At 45.1% G+C, this 21,163-nt stretch overlaps 1 protein-coding gene across 5 annotated transcripts in view; it reads left to right on the top strand.

Moving 5' to 3' along the window:
• Positions 1-20,910, top strand: part of septin9b (septin 9b) — a 298,107-nt gene extending 277,197 nt beyond the window's left edge. For all 5 annotated transcript variants that reach the window (XM_055654243.1, XM_055654240.1, XM_055654242.1 and 2 more), the window contains 4 exons: positions 6,321-6,416; positions 8,427-8,523; positions 17,277-17,328; positions 19,752-20,910. In XM_055654243.1, coding sequence (XP_055510218.1) covers positions 6,321-6,416; positions 8,427-8,523; positions 17,277-17,328; positions 19,752-19,881 — 375 coding nt within the window. In that variant the 3' untranslated portion in view covers positions 19,882-20,910. The remainder of the gene's footprint in view (positions 1-6,320; positions 6,417-8,426; positions 8,524-17,276; positions 17,329-19,751) is intronic.
• The last annotated feature ends 253 nt before the right edge of the window (positions 20,911-21,163 follow it).

Below are 21,163 nucleotides of genomic sequence, written 5' to 3'. Positions count from 1 at the left end.
TACACTTTTCTGTTGAACTATGCAGTTGTATTTCTTCCAGTAAACTTGCATTCTTAGCTGTAAGGATCTATATTTCAGAATCCCATAAAAGGAAAATGTTTGAGCTGTTAAGATGCATCCAGTTAAATCTGGGGTCATTGACTATAAGTGCCAGTAGACACGATTTACTGAGCCAATCTTGGACCTGGGCAAAACTGATCAGATAATATGCAGGGTACAGATGTTTTTAAAATTTAATTCAGTTTCTAATCTCTCAAAAGAATTCCAACAGTTTTTCCCCCCCAGTGACTCATATAAACCCACTGGCTTTAAACACTGCTATTAAATCTCTGCTCAAAACCCAGTCCATGCAATTAACTCCACTCCATCCCAGTAATTCTTCAACCACAGACGTGGTCATACTGCATGGAAACAGGCCCTTTGGTCCAACTTGCCCACACTGGCCAACATGTCCCAGCTACGCTAGTCCCACTTGCCTGCACTTGGCTCATATTCCTCTACACCTGTCCTATCCTTTAACCCATCCCTTCCCATCCAAACCACCACTTCCCCAGGTGCCTCCTCCAGCAACCGCAGGAGATGCAACAACACCTGTCCCTATACTTTCTCCCTCGACTCTGTCCAGGGACCCCCCCGTCAGTCCTTTCAGGTTCAGCAGAGGTTCACTTGCACCTCCTCCAACCTCATCTACTGTATCCGTTGTTCAAAATGGCGACTGGTACATCGGCGAGACCAAATGCAGACAGGGTGATTGTTTCGCTGATCACCTTCGCTCAGTCCACCTGGACCTACCCGATCTCCCGGTTGCTAGCCACTTCCCCTTCCCCTTCCCAGCCCCACACTGACCCTTCTGTCCTGGGTCTCCTCCATTGTCAGAGTGAGGCTAAACTCAAATTGGAGGAACAGCATCTCATTTTCGTTTGGGCGGCTTACAACCCACTGGTATGAAAATTGATTTATCTAACTTCAAGTCACCCCTGTATTCCCTCTCTCTCCATCCCTTCCCCTCCCGTCAGACCAGCTTCTCGTTCTCACCTAGCTCCAGCTAACAATGACCTGTTTCCTTCATCATTCTTCCTTTTTTGCATATCTTTCATTCATTAGTTCTATATATCCCTACATCATCGACTATATCTCTCATTTCCCTTTCCCATGACTTTCATTCTAAAGAAGGGTCTCAACCCTCAACATCACCCATTCCTTCTCTCCAGAGATGCTGCCAGTCCCGCTGAGTTACTCCAGCATTTTGAGTCCATCTTCAGTTTAAACCAGCATCTGCAGTTCCTTACTACACTATCAATTTACCTGTCTAATTGCTTCTTAAATGTTGCGATAGTCCCTGCCTCAACTACCTCCACCGGCAGCTCGCTCCATACATCCACCACCCATTGTGTAAAAAGGTTACCCCTCAAATTCCTATGAAATCTTTCCCACTTCTCCTTAAACCCCTGTGCGATTCTATGTCCCCTGGTTCTCAATTCTCCTACACTGAACAATAGACTCATCCTCCTGCGCTCCAAGGGGTCCCAGCCTGCTCAACCTCTCCCTGGAGCTCAAACCTTCGATTCCTGGTACCCCCTTGTAATTCTTCTCTGTGCCGTTTCCAACTTAACAACACCTTTTCTATGACATGGTGCCCAGAACTGAACACAATACTCTAAATGGGGCCTGATCAACGTCTTGTATAGCTGCAACGTTACCTCACAGGTTATGTTTGTCACTGCATCTCTATCACATTGCGAAGGATTAGTGGGCTCTCTGGGTTTAGCATTACAGACAACCCTCGTTATAATGAACTACAGGGGTAGGATATGGGAATGTTGTCCGTTATTGCCAGTTGTCTGCTTGGATGTTGGATAAAGGGCCAGTAAGGACACCTGGGGGTCTTACCATCTGTGCCCATCTCCCAGGGGCACGAAGGTTGAAGATCAAGATTCAAGATTTAAGATTCAATTTAATTATCATTTGGACCCCTTGAGGTGCCATTTCTGCAGCCATACATTACAAACAAATAGACCCAAGACGCAACATAATTTACATAAACATCCATCACATCGCTGTGATGGAAGGCCAAAAAAACTTATCTCTCCACTGCACTCTCCCCCCCCCCCCCCCCCCCCCGATGTCAGAGTCAAAGTCAAAGCCCCCGGCTGGCGATGGCGATTGTCCCGCGGCCATTAAAGCCACGCCGGGTGGTGCAAGGTCGCACACCGGGTCTTGGTGTTGGAGCCCCCGGCGTGCGCTCGCAGAGTCCCGCGGCCATTCCAAGCCGCGCGGGGCGGTGATGTCAGGCCCCGCTCCAGGAGCTCTTCGACCCCGCAACTCGGGCGGGAGAAGAAGGCAGCCGGGCGTGAGAGGGACGACGGTTTAGTTCACTATCCGGACGGAGGCGACGGCAGCAACGGGCCTTTAAGACCAACTGCAGCAATGGCACCAAAACCTGGCGCCTCTTGTGTAGGACTCGAATGGGCTGTTTCAATGCGTTCAGTTACTTAATCGGGTATGGTACTTATGAAGTAGGCGGCGCGACTCTGGTCAGCAGCGGCCTCTGCAGCCTGTCCGCGTTTTTATTATTTTTTGTCTATGTTTATATGTAGTTTTTGTTATTTTATGTTGGGGTGTGTGTGTGGGGGGGGGGGGAGTGGGGTGGGAGGGAGGGGGAAACTTTTAAATTTCTCCCTGCACTGGAGACCCGACCTTTTTTTTTCGTCGGGTCTCAGTTGTCGTTGAGGCCGCAACGAGGAGCGGCCTCCAACAGAAGAAGACCGGGGACTCAGGTGCCGACTCACCGTCAACGTCGCGGGGCTGGCCGAGTCCGGAGCGGGTGGAGCGGTGGAGGAGCGCTGATGCTGCTGCTGCTGCTGCTGCTGCTGCTGCTGCTGCTGCTGCTACCGGAGAGTCGGAGGCTCCAACGGCAGGTCTGTGGACGGCGGCACCGGGAGCCCGCGGCTCCCTGGAGGGAGACCGCTTTTCAGGGCTCCTGCAACGGCGACTTCTCCCGCCCGAGTTGCGGGGTTGAAGAGCTCCTGGAGCAGGGCCTACACCACCGCCCCGCGCGGCTTGGAATGGCCGCGGGACTCTGCGAGCGCACGCCGGGGTCTCTAACACCAAGACCCGGTGTGCGACCTCGCACCACCCGGCGTGGCTTTAATGGCCGCGGGACAATCGCCATCGCCAGCCGGGGGCTTTGACTTTGACTCTGACATCGGGGGGGGGGGAGAGTGCAGTGGAGAGATAAGTTTTTTTTGGCCTTCCATCACAGCTATGTGATGGATGTTTATGTAAAATGTAAATTATGTTGTGTCTGGGGGCTATTTGTGTGTAATGTATGGCTGCAGAAACGGCATTTCATTTGGACCTCCAGGGGTCCAAATGACAATTAAATAGACTATTGACTATTGACTATTGAATGGCAATAATCTTACTGATCTGTATGCAAAAGAAAGAATCTCACTGTAGTCAAGATCTAGCCCGGATCTCTGGCGCTGTAAGGGAGCAACACCACTGCCACCTTTCCTGAATTTTTTACTCAACACAAAGTCCAAAATCGGAGATTTATATTATTTATTTTTAAAATGCAATTGCATGAAGAGGATTCACTCATCAAAACAGTTGATCCGGGCACAATCCTTTCTCTGTCCTCAGTACAATTACCATCCCATTCTACACTGACATAGTTTAAAACTCCTTCATCACCGGCACATATGTCAGCAATATCTCAGCAATCCTGTGCCTCTGTCTCTTATCTGTTCATAATATCTCCACCGTATAGTTAACTGATGCTTGTGAGGAGAGTGGCCATGCTAACAGCGAAATACCAGATAGTACCAACTGCTGCACATTGCTGATAATGTCTGTGGACAACACTTGCAGATTGGTGAGTGGAGTTATGAGGGAGTGACGGAGTAGAACATATCGTGATTGCAGAGATTTGCTAGAGAGGAAATGGGTAAAAAACACAATTTTTAGCAATCTTTTGTCTTCACAAATCCTTTAGGTGATGATTTCCTTTACTGGTAAAGAACACAAAGCAGCGAGCCATAGAATTGCACAGTGTGGAACCAGCCCTTTGGCCCAACTTGCCCATGCCGACCAACGTACAAGGATTTAATTTATTTTTAAAAGGCACAAAGTGCTGGAATAATTGGGTCAGGCAGTATCCCAATCCAAAAGAGTTGATCAGTCTGAAGAAGGGTTTCGACCCGGAAACTTTGCCTATTTCCTTCGCTCCATCGATTCTGCCTCACCCGCTGAGTTTCTCCAGCATTTTTGTCTATCCTAATCCAAAACGTCACCTATGTAATAACAAGATGCTGCTTTATACCAAAAGTGCGGGTCACTCAGCGGGTCAGGCAGCATCTCTGGAGAAATTGCACTGGTCACGTTTCAGGTCAGGACCTTTCTTTAGATGTTCTCCTGAAATAGATGCTGCCTGACCTGCTGAGTTACTCCAGCACTGTGTGTCTTTTTCTGTAAACAGTTTCCTCTTTTCTACATTTCGAGGGTTTTAATGTATTCACGAGCTCTGGTGATTCTTTAATGAAGGGAGATTGAGTTGTATTAATTGACACGATAAGTAGACATATTCAATGTAAAATTTAGATTGTTTTGCCAAATCTAATTCAATCCCAGCTGAAATAATTCTAGGGACAGCATGATAATTCTCATTTAGTCTTGTTTTCTGTTCTTGTTTCTATATAATGTAAATTAATCTGTGTTTTGTGGAATAAATCCACATGGTATGTATGATTTTTAATATGGCCATCTTGGGAGCAAGGAAGCATTGAAAATGTTGGATAAAAAGGAATTACAAATGCTGGTGACATGACACAAACTACCGGAGTAACTCAGCGGGTCAGACAGCATCTCTGGAGAACATGGATAGGTGATGTTTTGGGTTGGGACTGTTCTTCAGGCTGATTGTAGGGGGGGAGGAGGGGATACTAAGTTGGAAGACAGGGGGGGCAGGACAAAGCCTGATACAGATGGGGGGGGTGGGGGTGGGGGGGGGGGGGGGGGGGGGGGGGGGGGGAGGGTGACAGGCAGATGGTGACCAAAGACCAGAGATGAAAAGACAGGTGTGAGATAAAGGATCAAAGAGTTGCGAATTCTGAAGCTAGAGGAAGGACTATAACTGGAAGGGGAGAAATCGATGTGATCATGTACAGGTGGGCCACAGGGGAGTGGCAGGATGGGGGGAAGAAGGTAGAGGGGGAGAGTTCCTTCTAGTTTACACAACATTGAAATCAGCTGCTTGAATGGGAAACTGTAACAATCAACGATTATAGTGAAGATAGGCACAAAATACTGAACTCAGCCGGCCAGGCAGCAGCATTGGATAAAAGGAATAGGTGACATTTTGGGTGGAGGCCCTTCTTGCAGCTGAAGAAGGGCCTCGACCCGAAACGTCGCCAATTCTTTTTCTCCAGAGATGCTGCCTGACCCACTGAGTTACTCTAGCATTTGTGCCTATCTTTGGTATAAACCAGCATCTGCAGTTCCTTCCTACCCATGTGCCACCTGTTCCTTTTTATTATTAATTTTTTTAAATTAATTATTTAAGTTAGTTAATGTCCTATGGCATAAGTATGTATAGGTAGCTTAAACACTGCTTTGGTATTAGTCCTGGTTTACTTGCTTGACCACTTATCCCCTGGTGTTACAGCACAAGTATTTTGTATTATTAAAAGGAACTCGACCAAGTGCAGACCCGTTGGGTCTGTTTCCACAACGCGCCTTGGCAGGGAGGGGGGGGGGGGGGGGGGGGGGGGGGGGGGGTACTACAGCGTCACACTCACACTAACCACCCCCCAAACACACAGGCGGGGGGAGAGGGGAGGGTGGGGAGAGGGGAGGGAGGGGGGAGAAGGAAAGGGGAGAGATTGAGGAGGGAGAGGAGAGCGGGGAAGGGGTGGGAGAGGGGGGAAGGGGGAGAGAGAGAGGGGGGATGGGGAGGGGGGGAAGTGGTGGGTAGGAGGGGATGTTAGAGGGGCGGGGACAGAGGTGGAGAGAGGTATGACGTTTTTGTGACATTTGTAATTGAGTGCAGCATGTGATACCTTACAATAATACACTGTCGGTTATTATGACAAATAGCTCCACAAGACTTGTGTCCTCTTGCGCAAACTTCACAAGGCTGCATGGTCTGCCGAGATATATCTGGAAATTAGCATCAAAGGAGTTGGAGAATTGATTCCAAGCAAGATTAATAATGCATTTCCTGCAGTTGGAACACAAGTCAACAAGCATCAAAAGAGTTGACATCAATCTGTACCACAAGCAGCTGCATCAAAATGAAGAACTTATTGTTTTTTTTGCAGATCAAAAAAGACCTTCAGAAGCATGACATTGATGTCTATCCTCAAAAACAATTTGATGAAGATGCAGAAGATCGACTATTAAATGACAAAATTAGAGTGGGTAAAATTTGTTACTTCCAATCCCCAAATCTGAAGTTTGTAGATTGTCTTAGAATGTCTTAGAAAATAGAATGTCTTAGTTGATGTGACGTTAATGAAATTCACAACCCACAACTCACATATTGACTTTGTTAAAACTTGCAAAAATAAATAGATGGTTATCAAATGCATTCATTTTTAATCTTAATGTAACCTCTTTCAGCTTGTGTTGTTTCTTTGGCTAATTTCCACCATTTTAGCACTGATTCTCTGAAGTAACCACTCATTACTTCTGCTGGCCTGGCAATTGGTTTCAAACACACGTCTTAATTTATAAGCAAATATACAGATTAAACTCCACATTTCTTTTTGGATTCAAGTAGTACTTGGCCAAAAATCCAATTCACTGATTGTTTCCGAGTGATAATTTGCTTTGCTTTTACTGAGAGGGATTGTGAAGTGGTGGGTTTAGTTTAGATGGCTGGATTGGGTCAGACTGACTCGACCCGTAAAAAATCTTGGAGAGTCAAGGTTTTTAATTGCCTACATTTAATTGTCATCGTGTGGGCTTGTGAAATAGAATATTATATTTAGTTTTTTAGTTTAGGATTGCAGCAAGGAAATAGGCCCTCCGGCCCACCAAGTGCACCAGCGATCACTATGCACTATCACTATCCTACACACTAGGGACAATTTCCAATTAACCTACAAACCTTGGAAGAGTGGGAGGAGACTGGATCACCCAAGGAAAACCCACAGGGTCACGGGGAGAACGTACAAACTCCGTACAGACAGCACCCGTAGTCAGATTGAACCGGTTCTCTGGCACTGTAAGGCAGCGACTATACTACTGTTACACCGTGCCGTACGAACTGTACATGCAATTGCTTCAAGCGTAGATATGGCAGAAATCCAATGTGGTTAACAACAAAATAAAAGAGGACACATCTAGCAGAGAAAATCACCCAAGATTAGTCATAGTCCACCAGCTGGTCACATCATCCCAATCTCAAGCACGACAAGATGAAAAATGAAAAGGCTTAAAATTAATCTTCAACAGCAAATCATCTCCTCTTCTCAATTAATTTTTGGTGAAAATGTATTGTGAGCCACTTTCGCAATCAGTGAGGCAACTGGTGCTGACGTAATATAGATATGTTATGAAATAGACTTTATTTTGTTTGAGAAAGGAAACGAACTTGCCTTTGTACAGAAAGTGTCCTTGGTTTTGTAAATAAGCTCTTCTAAGCTTCCCCCCAGTCTGGTTCAGTCAATGAAACACTGATTCAAGCACTAGGACAACTAATCTTAGTTTTGGATTGCACAACAAATTACCCTATACGATACCTAAACCACCCCGGGTTCGATCCTTGTATCTGCCTGGCCAAGCCCTTCGAGCCTCGTGCAAGCAGAAACACTCCAAAAGGTCACGCAGTCCCAAGCACTCTTCCAGAAGATCAACAAAGGACTTGGGAGCTGCCTTTTGTAGGTCCCCGAACCTTGGGCCGAACTACAGAGGGATGGTCTATTTACAATCTAATCAAACATATTAATTCCAACAATACATTATTGACAGTTACACAGACCAATAACAGAATTGCTGCAGGAGAGGCTTCTAGAGGAAGCTAACTTAACTTGAATAATGCAACATTTACCCTGGAATCCAAACAAACCTGCTAGGGGCTCAACACTTTAACCAATCAACAAACGGCAGGATAACTGTCTAGCAACATTATTTACAATTTGTACACTTAGTTTGCATTGATCCAATTAATTTCATGCATTTTACACTTCCTTGGAGGTCCTCTGCAGAAATCACATCCATCTGTCAATTGAATATGCAACACTGATATGGGCCCTAGACTTACTGGCACCATTCAGAAACGTGGCTTATTTCTGCAGAGCACATCAGACTTGACCAAAATGGCCTAGCAATACATCAGTCCTTATTAAATTAAATTTTGGTGCTATGGCTTCTCTGTTTTAGTCAGGATTAACAGTTTCACACTTTATGTTCATGTTATGCAGGAAATGGTGCCTTTTGCTGTGGTGGGCAGTAACCTGGAGTACCAGGTAAATGGACGGAGAATCCTCGGCCGGAAGACAAAATGGGGGACGATTGAAGGTAATTTCAAAAGAGATCTCGAGATGTTACCAAACATTTCAACTGCCCTTCCCATTCCCATGCTGACCTTTCCGTCCTGGGCTTCCTCCACTGTCAGAGTGAGGCCAAACGCAAATTGGAGGAACAGCACCTCATATTTCGCTTGGCCAGCTTACAACCCAGCGGTGTGACTTTTGATTTCTCTAATTTCAAGTTGCGTCTGCATTCACTCTCTTTCCTCCCCTCCGCCACCCTAGTCGTCCTGCCAGTTCTACTGTTCACATATATCCCTTCATTATCACCTTTTCCACAGCCAACCATGAACAATCAGATCACTATCTAAATGGCGTCAATTGGGAAAGAGGGAAGTACAACGGGATCTGGGGGTCCTTGTACATCAGTCTATGAAATTAAGCGTTTAAGAGGGAACTGCAGATGCTGGAGAATCGAAGGTTACACAAAAAAGCTGGAGAAACTCAGCGGGTGCAGCTTTTAAATAGGGAGAAGGTAAAATCGGGCTGTGCGGGGCTGGGGAACGATGAGGTTGCCGTCTGAAGAAGGGTTTCGGCCCGAAACGTTGCCTATTTCCTTCGCTCCATAGATGCTGCTGCACCCGCTGAGTTTCTCCAGCTTTTTTGTGTAACCTATGAAATTAAGCATGCAGGTACAGCAGGCAGTGAAGAAAGCGAATGGCATGTTGGCCTTTATAACAAGAGGAAACAAATATAGGAGCAAAGAGGTCCTTCTGCAGTTGTACAGAGCCCTAGTGAGATCACACCTGGAGTATTGTGTGCAGTTTTGGTCCCCTAATTTGAGGAAGGACATTCTTGCTTTTATGGGAGTGCAGCGTAGGTTTACAAGGTTAATTCCCGGGATGGCGGGACTGTCATATGCTGAGAGAATGGAGCAGCTGGGCTTGTACACTGGAGTTTAGAAGTATGAGAGGGGATCTCATTGAAACATATAAAATTGTTAAGGGCTTGGACACGCTAGAGACAGGAAACGTGTTCCCGATGTTGGGGGAATTCCAGAACCAGGGGCCACAGTTAAAGAATAAGGAGTAAGCCATTTAGAACGGAGACGAGGAAACACTTTTTCTCACAGAGAGTGATGAGTGTGGAATTCTCTGCCTCAGAGGGCGGTGGAGGCAGGTTTTCTGGATGCTTTCAAGAGAGAGCTAGATATGGCTCTTAAAAATAGCGGAGTCAGGGGATATGGGGAGAAGGCAGGAACGGGGTACTGATTGGGAATGATCAGCCTTGATCACATTGAATGGCGGTGCTGGCTCGAAGGGCCAAATGGCCTACTCCTGTACCTATTGTCTATTGTCTATTGTCATTGTGGGCTCCACCGTTCCTTGGTCATCGTTGCCGGCTCTGATTTGTTCTGTACCTCTAGTTTCCCTCTCCCCAACTCTCGGTCTGAATTAGGGTTTAAACACGAAATGTCACCTATTCCTTTCCTCCAGAGATGCTGCCTGACCCCCTGAGTTACTCAAGCATTTTGTGGCTATCTTTGGTATAAACCAGCATCTGCAATTCCTTTTTATTCCTACTCCTATACCTTCGCTGTCGGTCTGTGTACTTTAAATCCATATTTAAGCATTCATCTAATTCACCTTTAAAGTAAATTGTGGTTGTTTCTTCAACAAATTTGTGACGATTTATTCCATGATGCAAGACTATCTTATAGACGGTACATCCAGCAGAGACATACAGACTGCAGACGCTGGAATGTTTAGTAGGAAACAAAGTGCTGAAGGAACGCACCGGGTCAGGCAGCATCTGTAGGAGGAAGGCTGTGATGTTTCGGGTTGGGACCCTTCCTGTTCTACTGCTGTTGCTGTCCATCAACTCCACCTCAATATCCTTATCTTGATCCCAAGCACGAAACGAATAGCCTGTATAACGCTCACGTGCTTCCTTCCATCCACACTCCCTGATTCCCCACACCCCAGGCCAGTCCGAAGAAGGGTCTCAACCTGAAGCATCACCTGTCCATGTTCTCCCAGAGTGGCAGCCCGACCTGCAGCATTACTCCAACACTTTGTGTCCTTTTCTGTATTGACCAGCACCTGCAGTTCTTTGTTTCCACGTAACGCAGGCCTGTATGTGATGAACTCTTGGGGTCAAGAAAAGCATGTCCAAGGGCACATGATGAGACCCTGGCAATTCGGAGGATCTGATAGGGTGGCATGGTGACTCAGCGGTCTTACAGCGCTACAGACCCGTGTTCGATCCTGACTAATGGTGCCGCCTGTATGGAATCTGTATGTTCTCCCTGTACTTCACTGTGCCACCTTGTACTTTCATAGCTTTGGGGTAATTTAGTACATTTTACAGCCAGTTAACTATCTGTGTTAAATTCACCCAGTGACCTGTACAGTTGCAGTAAGGCATCACCACAGCATTCACTCTTGCACTGACAACACCGTCTGTTTGCTTGGCTCAATATCTGGGCACGCTACTGTTCTGTCTTTCATGTGCCGGCCAGATGGGCTTTTGGTGAATTTTGCTGGTCGAACCCAATCTACTTGCTGGAATCCAAATGTCTTAGGACAAGAAACATAGAGCGGCATGGTGGTGCAGCGGTACAGCGCCTGACCACGGCTGCTGTTTTACGGACTGTGTACGTTCTCCCTGTGACCATGTGGGTTTTCTCCGGGTGCTCAGTTTCCTCACACACTCCAGGTTTGTAGGTTTAATTGCCCAACGCATCACCGGTTCCTCGCTCCCCTCCATTGAGTCTGTCCAAAGCAAGCGCTGTCTGCGGAGGGCGCTCAGAATCGCCAAGGACTGCTCTCACCCCAACCATGGACTGTTTACCCTCCTACCATCCGGGAGGCGCTGCAGGTCTCTCCGTTGTCGAACCAGCAGGTCGAGGAACAGCTTCTTTCCGGCGGCTGTCACTCTACTCAACAACGTACCTCGGTGACTGCCAATCACCACCCCCCCCCTCCCCCCCGGACACTTATTATTTTTTTATTCAAATCGTTTGCTATGTCGCTCTTCAAGGGAGATGCTAAATGCATTTCGTTGTCTCTGTACTGTACACTGACAATAACAATTAAAATTGAATCTGAATCTGAATTGGCGCTGGTAAAAATTGTAAATTGTCCCAGGTGTGTAGGGCAGTGTTAGCGCACAAGGATCACTGGTCGGCACAGACTCAGTGGGCCGAAGGGCCTGTTTCTACACTGTGTCTCTAAACTAAATTAATGACCAAAATATTATTGACATATCATTGCTGCATCGTTCTAAAGCACCCTGATTATTCTGTATAATGAATCCTTAGCTACGACTGTCAAAACCTCTCATGTCATGTTTAATTGATCATATTTGTTTAATTCAATTTACCTTTTTTACTCCAAGCTGTCTTGTGTACTTGGTGTTAATATAAGAATCCATATTATAGTGATACAGTCAGAGTATTACAGCACGGAAACAGGCCCTTCAGCCCATAATGATCAAGGCGCCTATCTCCACTAGTCCCATTTCCCTCAAAACATTTCCTATCTATGTACCTGTCCAAATGTCTTTTAAATCTTGTTTTAAGAGAAAGTGCAGATTTTTTTTAAGTGCAATGGACATAAGGAGGTAGGCTGGGAGATCAGAACTACAGCTAAGTTTACAAAAGGACAGATCCTTTTGGTGTGGCGGCGCCTAACGGCAGCCGCTCGGCAACAGTCCATCTGTCTTGTTCATTTTTGTCTCGTTAAATGTATGTCTTGACTCTAGTTTTTATTATTTTTCTTTAACTGTGTATATGTGGGGGTGGGGTGAGGGAAACTGTTTAATCTCTTCCCGGTACGGGGACCCGGCTTTTTCCCTGTCGGGTCTCTGGTGTCGTTGGGCCTAACATCGTGGAGCCGGCGGTGGCCTCCAACCAGAACCAACCTGAGGGCTCCAGTTGCGGAGCCTGCGGACCTGCCATCGCGGAGCTGGCCGTCTTCGGAACGGTGGCGTGCTGATGCGACCAGACTTCGGAGCTTCGGAGGCTCCGGTGGACAGGAACATCGGGAGCTCGCAGGTCCCTGGTGGGAGGCCGCTTTTCGGTGCTCCCGCAACGGCAGCTTCCGCTGGAATCGCGGGGTTTAAAGGACTTGGAGCGGGGCTTAACATCACCCGGCGCGGCGTAACGGCCGCGGGACTTACCATCGCCTGCCAGGGGGGGCTTTAACATCGTGAACCCCAATCGCCTCGATGCTGCAGTTGGACTGCTGGACCGCGGGAGAAGAACAAAGGAAAGAGATAAGACTTTGCCTTCCATCACAGTGAGGCGATGTTGGAGGTTCACTGTGATGGATGTGTAAATTGTGTTAAGTGTGTGTCTTGGGTTTATTTTTGTAATGTAAGTGTAGAAAATGCAATTTCGTTCAAACCAAGCTGTTTGAATGACAATGAAAGGCATTCTATTCTATTCTTCTATCGGTGGTCTGTTAACAGAAGCAAAGTAGCTCTTCCTGAACTAATCACGGTGGGGGGGGGGGGAGCTGTCTATAATAATCTCATTAAAAAGAAAACAACTTGATTTTTTTTTTACAAATTTCAAAATCACAGCATTTACCAAGTCTCAGCCATTTCATAAACTTCATTATGCAGGCAATGTTGAGACTTGGCTTTGTGCAGTTCAATGCAATGTTGTTATGTATTAAAAATCACTTCAGTAGATGTCCCCGTTCCAACTGTTTCCATTGAAGTGCCTTCAGACAGGTGAGCGGTGCCTGGAGTGTTTCCACTTCACACAATATTGCTCACACTCTGGGATTCAGTTCCCCCACTGAGGTTTTGCCAATTGGAAGGCAAACACCTCTTGGGAAGAGAAGCTTGGATTTGTAAGAAGCCTTTCATGATATTCTTGCATCCCAAGCAACGATTACAGCCAACAACATATTTCTTGAAGGATAGGTACTGTTACCGAGCAGGAGGTACAATAGCAATTGTGTGCACCGCAAACAGAAAGGTAATGGCCACCAGATTATTATTCAAATCTAGACTTAGGAAATACAGCATGAAAACAGGTCCTTTAGCCCACCGAGCCTGTGCCAACCAGTGATGGCTCTGTACAATATCCTACATGCAGTAGGGGCAATTTGCAATCTTACTAAAGCCAATCAACCTCCAACCTGTGCATCTTTGGAGTATGGGAGGAAACAGGTGCACCCAAAGGAAACCCACGCAGGTGACAGGATCGAACTCTGGTCCCTGGCGCTGTAAGGCAGCCGTTCTACCACTGTGCCACTGTGCTGGCTGTTGATTAAGGATTAAATGATTGACTAGGATATGGGATAGTTCCCTCCATTCCTTTACGATGGAATCATGGAATCTTTTGGCTAAAAGAGTAGACAGTGCCTCAGTTTATTTCTCGGTTTAAAATATGACAGCCCAGACAGTGCAACTCTGTTGGTACCAGATTATCACCCTTGGTTTGTGTGCTCAAATCTCATGCGGGACTTGAATTCATGACCTGATTCAGAAGCCGGTAAATAACTGCTGAGGGTTGGAAGGAGTCATTCAACCATTTTATTTTCAATTGTCTTCATTTGGAGATCTTGTGGCAATGTTAAAACACCCATGAAAATAAGGAATGAAAAGTCGAATTTGTTTCGTTTTTGGAAATACAGCATGGAAACAGGCCCTTCAGCCCATCATGACCATCGATCATCTGTTCACAATAGTTTTATGCTAGCCCACTTTCGCATCCACTCCCTAAACATTCAGGGCAATTTTACAGGGGCCAAATAACGTACAAACCCGCACTGGGATGTGGGGGGGAAAACTGTGCAACCAGAGGAAACCCACGCAGTCACTGGGAGAACGTGCAAACTCCACATAGACAGCACCTGCAGTCGGGATCGAACCGGGGTCACTGGTGCTGTGAGGCAGCAGCTTTACCAGCTGCGTCACTGTGCCGCCCTGAACTTTCATAGCTTTGGGGTAAAAAGTACATTTTACAGCCAATTCATTATCTGTGTTGAATTCAACCAGTGACCTGTACAGTTGCAGTAAGGAATCACCACAGCATTCACTCTTGCACTGAAAATACCGTCTTTCTTTTGCTAAATATCTGCACGCTACTGTTCTGTCTTTCATGTGCCGGCCTGATGGGGTTTAGGTGAATTTTGCTGGTTGAGCCCAATCTACTTGCTGGTATCCAAATGTCTTAGGGCATAAAAACATGGGGAGACACGGTGGTACAGTGGTAGAGTCACTGCATTACAGTGCCAGAAATCCATGTTCTATCCTGACTACAGATGCTATCTAACGGAGTTTGTACGTTCTCCCTGTGACTGTGTGGGTTTTCTCCGGCTGCTCTGGTTTCCACCCAAACTCCAAAAACGTACAGGTTTGCAGGTTAATTGCCTTCAATAACAATTGTAAATTGTCCCTAGTGCGTAGGACAGTGCTAGTGTATGGGGTGATCGCTGGTCATCGCGGACTTGTTGGGCCGAAGGGCCTGTTTCCACGCTGTATCTTTAGTCTAAAGGATAGACACAAAACTCTGTCGTAACTCAGTGGGTCAGGCAGCATCCCTGGAGAACAAGGAGAGGTGACATTTTCGGTCGGGTTCCAACTTCAAAAGCTCCTTATCCTTGTTCTCCAGGGATGCTGCCGGACCCACTGAATTACTGCAGCATTTTGTATCTTGACCTGCTGAGTTACTCCAGCAATTTGTGTCTTTCCTTGGTAAACCGGCATCCGCAGTTCCTTGCTTCAACACGCTATCTAAGCACAGGTTCACCGTCCTCATTCGAAAGTTTAGAATCTAAACAACGCTGCTGGCAAATGATAGCTCTTCTCGTGCAAGTGGCAGAGGATTACGTTCAAATCCAATATATATTTAATGTATTGCCAAAACACTGCGGGTCAAAGGAGTTTTTTTTCTTTCTCCGAAATTCCTTGGATTTCTGCTTGGCATCACCAGAGAGTGGAAAGGGTGGAATGAATAATCTCTGTAGAATGTCCTCCCTGGGCTGTTCTCCCTGTGGACAGAGTCTAATGATCCCTTCTTGGAGAAAAACCAACAGAAGTCTGTTTATTCTCCACTCAGCATCACAATCTGCGCATAATTGGAAGAAAGGTGGTGAAAGGCATCTCTCGCCACTGTGAACAGCTCGCCACAGAGCATGGTCATTTTACACAGTATTATTCCTGTGTTATTACAATATCTGATTTAATCTACGTAGCTGCAATCCTTGAATTCTTGCTTTTGCTCTTCTCTCTTTAGTTTAGTTTTCATAAGTTCACGTTCGTAGGTTATTGGGCCATTCAAGTCTACTGCGGCATTCAATCTTGGCTGATCTATCTGGTCTCCTCATCCCCATTCTCCTGCCTTCTCCCCATAACCCCCTGACACCCGTACTAATCAAGAACCTGTCAATATGCAATGACTTGGCCTCCTCAGCCATTTGTGGCATTTAATTCCACAGATTTGCCACCCTCTGGCTAAAGAAACTCCTCCTCATCTATCTAAAGGTCTGTCCTTTTAATCTTAGGCTGTGCCCTCTGGTCCAAGACTCTGCCACTAGTGGGCCCATTCCATCCACATCCACGCTATCCAGAGCTTTTACTAGTTGTTAATCAATACAGCAAATCTTGTTAAAATAGTCTTGTTAAAATAGTCTTTCAGTTTAGTGTAGACACAAGCCAGTGGAGATGCTGGTTTACCAAATAACCAAGTTGAAGTAACTTAGCGAGTCAGGACGTACCTCTGGAAAACGTGAATAGGTGATGGGTCGGGATCGTTCTTGCCTGTCTATGCTGTCCAGAGATTCTACTTAGCTCGCCGAATTGCAATTGTGACTCTTTCAGTATATTACGTTTCTGGGCGTTTGTTGTGCCAAGATTCACTGCCATATTTGCAGCTGCAACAGCAGCATTGCGGTATTCGGAGGTTGAAGCTTTAAGTTATCAATTTGCAGTTTCATTAAGTCCAGCGAACAATCCGTTGAATAACTCGTATCGATAATCATGATAAATATATATGAATGCACCATGGTAATGATGTTGCATTTTCTTCTGAACCTGTCTGATAATAGTGTGCCCATATTATAGTTCCTCAATTGGGGACATTTGACTTAGAAAGCTTCGCTCTGCTCCCATTGATTCTTCATCTGTCTTTGCTTTATGAAAACGGTTGAAGGTGAAGCCTAAAATTCAGACAACGATTGATGAATCTTTGTTCGGTAAATGCACTTTAGCTGTTAATTCATTTAGCCATCAATTAATCAGGGCGGCGCAGTGGTAGAGTTACTCCCTCACAGCATCGGAGACCAGGGTTCGATCCTGACTATGGGTTCTGTCAGTACGGAGTTTGTATGTTCTCCCTGTGACTGCGCGGGTTTTCTCCGGGCGCTCTGGTTTCATCCCACACTCCAAAGACGTACAGGCTTGTAGGTTCATTTGCTTTGGTAAATTGTAAAATTGTCCCTAGTGTGTAGGATAGTGCTGGTGGACAGGGTGATCACAGCGGAATCGGTGTGCCGAAGGGCCTGTTTCCTCGTTGTATCTCTAAAGTCTAAAAATCTCAGCTAAAAATGGCTGGCATCAGGTATCTGAAATGTTTACAGTCCTATCCTTACTGCTAACAAAGAAAGAACATACAGACCATGAAGTCAAGTTAAACGCATCTCCTCTGCCTGCATGTGATTCCTATCTCCCCATTCCCTGCATATCCATCACTGTACTGTTCTATGTTCCATGTGTTTAATGCTGATATAGGCCATGTTGTATAAGATACATTATAGTAAATCTCATTGTACATTTTTCTTACAGTGGAAAGTACGTCTCACTGCGAATTTGCCTATTTGCGTGATCTGCTGATAAGGTTGGTTGAAAATTGATTCTTTGAATGGAAAATAACAAGTTGTGAAATAAAATGCATACTAGTTCCAATTAAGTCCTTGGATGTAAAGTTGATAGTTTTCTTTTCACCACAGAAATATCAGTGCAGTGTTATCGATGAACGATGTAATTTCTAACTTGCAATGGAACCAGGTTTATCTGGCTGGGACAATTGTCCCCTCTTCATTTTTTCACACAGAGAGTGGTGAATCTCTGGAACTCTCTGCCACAGAGGGTAGTTGAGGCCAGTTCATTGGCTATATTTAAGAGGGAGTTAGATGTGGCCCTTGTGGCTAAGGGGATCAGGGGGTATGGAGAGAAGGCAGGTACGGGATACTGAGTTGGATGATCAGCCATGATCATATTGAATGGCGGTGCAGGCTCGAAGGGCCGAATGGCCTACTCCTGCACCTAATTTCTATGTTTCTATGTTTCAGCTCAAAATAAAAACCTTCCTGCAAAGTTGGTCACAGAGTAGTGAGAACCACAATATCTGGACCAGGGTGAATAGAAAAATAAACAGGATACCTCTTTAACCGGTAACTTATAAGAATTGCACAAGAATTACAATGGAGGAGACGAATTAAAGTCATTGCATTAAATTAATAATTAGGGATGAAAAGTAAATGCGTATTAAGAAAATTCCAATGGTAGTTCAAAAGATATTAAAACATGTAAAAATAGATCTCCCAATCCTTTAAGAACTGCTTTAATTTTTTTTATACGTCAGGGCGGTTGTTTGGCAGTAATTATCACATTTATTCATTTATTTATTTATTATTATTTATTTCAAACATTAAAAAGCAATATGCTCTGAATTTGTTTGCATCTTAGTTTAATTTAGTGTCACATGTACTGAGCTACAGTGAAAAGCTCTTTGATGAGTGCTAACCGGACAGCGTAAAGACTATACACGATTACAGTCTCGCTGTCTATAGTGTACATGTCTGTTGCAAAGGGCGGAGCAATTGTAATGAGTAATTGCAGATCCACTTATGGGACCAGCACGCAGGGATTTGCCTGGCTTAGGTGCCCTTTTGGGCTCCTTCAGGTGTAGAAATACAACTACATGACAAATAGTAGCAAGTTAGTCATTGGTATCCTGTTTTCTTTTTTGGATGATAGCAGAGTGGCCCAACTTGCACTCTTAATTTTGGCATTTTAATCGTTAACCGTTGAAGTTGTGCAGAAATAAATCTGTACAATTAGCCTTGCCTTCACTTGCTTCTGAAAGAACGCAAAATATCATCATGCTGTCAACTGAAACATAGAAAATAAGTGCAGGAGTAGGCCATTCGGCCCTTCGAGCCTGCACCGCCATTCAATATGATCATGGCTGATCATCCAACTCAGTATCCTGTACCTGCCTTCTCACCATACCCCCTGATCCCTTTAGCCACATCGAACTCCCTCTTAAATATAGCCAATGAACTGTGGCCTCAACTACCTTCTGTGGCAGGGAATTCCAGAGATTCACCACTCTCTATGTGAAAAATGTTTTTCTCATCTCGGTTCTAAAAGATTTGCCCCTTATCCTTAAACTGTGACCCCTTGTTCTGGACTTCCCCAACATCGGGAACAATCTTCCTGCATCTAGCCTGTCCAAGTCCCTTGAAACAGCTTACAATAACGCTTTCCGATAGAGAACGGTCTGTACTCAACACCTTTGTTCCCTCCTTCCCCCACGACCTCTGGGTCTGCCATGACGTCGAGCTTTTCTTTCATCGCCCCCGTGCCTTTATCTGTGGGAAGGAGTGCTCAGCACCCAATGATGGCCCCCCTCTCCTGTCTCCACCGCCCCCCCTCCTCTTGGACACTCCCAGATGACCGTCTTCGCTCTTTAGACCTTTTCATTGCCAACTACCAGCATGACATCAGCCGTCTTAACCACAGCCCTTACCGACTCTAACCTCACCCCCCTTACCGACTCTAACCTCACCTCCCTTACCGACTCTAACCTCACCCTCTCTGAGCCTCCGCTCACTCTGCAGCAACCCCCCGACATTATCGTCACACCCGCCAACGAGGGAGGGTCCGTGGTAGTCTGCCGAGCTGACCTCTGCCGGGATGAGGCTAGGCGACCACTCTCGGACACCTCCTCCTACTTACCCCTGGAACATGACCCCACAGATGAGCACCAAGCAGTCTGTAGACTTGTTAGTTCCTTTTCATATCTCTAGTATCCCCTCTCCCTTGCCTCTCAGTCTGAAGAAGGATCTCATCCCGAAAAGTCACCAATTCCTTTTCTAAGGAGATGCTACGTCAGCCCGCTGAGTTACTCCAGCATTTTGTGTCTATCTTCCGTGTAAACCAGCATCTGCAGTTCCTTCCTATTCTTCCTATGCAATAGTATAGACTGGTCATAATCCCCCATTTCATAATCTGATTGTAATTCTCTTGTTGCAGGACTCACATGCAGAATCTCAAGGATGTAACCAACACCATTCACTATGAGTCATACAGAGTACAGAGACTGAGTGAGGGCAATGGGTTTTCCAATGGAGTGGCAGAGAAGGATTCGAACAGCAACATGTAAAATGTGTTTGGCTTTTCCTACAGGCTGCTGAATCTATTTGACCAGCTAACATTAAAAAGTATGTGGTAGTGTATTGGCACTGCTTGTCTTAAGATTATTTATTCCACACTAGGCAGATCTGTTCACAAACAAAAATGACCGTTAACACATCACAAAACCAAGTATTGCTTTCCTTGCTATATTTTTGTATTGTTAACGTTCGTGAATGTTCTTTAAAATGAGACCAAAGGGGTTATTGAGAAATATTTAGCAAGGAACTGCAAAAGTGACTTTTGTGTCGGAGATTTTATTTTTTAACAAAGCTAAATTGTTCCGGGGGGGGAAACAAAACGTAAATGCAAAACTGATACAATTTGCAAGCAAAACGCTTGTCGTGTCAATTTGTGAACAGAACACTTTGTGGATTAAAAATTGCTTTTAATACTATTGCAGTGCTAAAGCTAATTAAGTGTTTTACAGAACAAAAAAAAAATAAGAAAGTAATTGCCTTAATTATTACTGCTCTATTTATTTTCAATATATTACTAGCATGTTTCAGTATATCAAAACACAGCCAACTGACCTGTATTCAAGAAAATCCCCAAACTGTCTTTCTTCCTTGACTGCTTTCATTGGTGTTGAAGGTTAACACAAAATGGAAACTCGAACAATTGTGAAGTACAGTGGAACCTGTTGGAAAAAAAACAAGCTTTGTAGAGCGATGTATACAAGATTACACAACGGATAGAAAGGATGCTTCTTTGCCAAAAATTGTACTACTCACTGAAAGATATAAAGCGTTTAGTTTCATCAAAACAAGGCACTGCTTGGATTTTTGTCCATCTGAGAAAAGTGTAAAAGGAATGTCACTCAGTACTTTGAAAATGTAATTAATAATATTGAAAATTGAAGCTTATCTTTTGTCTTTCATTGTATGACCTTTGATGTGCATTTTGGGGGGGTTTACATTGTCAAATTAGACTTTTTGTATAAAATAAAAATGTGTGTTTGATATATATTTCCTAAAATAAACATTGCAAATTTAATGTTCTTAAAGCCTATTGTTTTTTGACTTTGCAGATTTTAAGTGTTCAATTTCAATGTTAAAGAAAGGAATTTCGGTGGTGGGGTAATGGCTTTCATTTTGCTCTTTGGTTAGTTGATTTTATTTGCTCTGGTTGTTTAGTTTTAGAGATGTAGCATGGAAACTGGCCTCTTGGCCCACCAAGTCCACGCCGACCATCGATCACTTGTTCTCGCTAGTTGTATGTTATTCGACTTTCTCATCAGCACCAGGGGCAAT

This window comes from Leucoraja erinacea, chromosome 23 (genome assembly GCF_028641065.1).
Source record: "Leucoraja erinacea ecotype New England chromosome 23, Leri_hhj_1, whole genome shotgun sequence".
Lineage (NCBI taxonomy): Eukaryota > Metazoa > Chordata > Chondrichthyes > Rajiformes > Rajidae > Leucoraja > Leucoraja erinaceus.
Note: the sequence above shows the minus strand (reverse complement) of the source record. Positions and strands in the feature narration are given on the sequence as shown.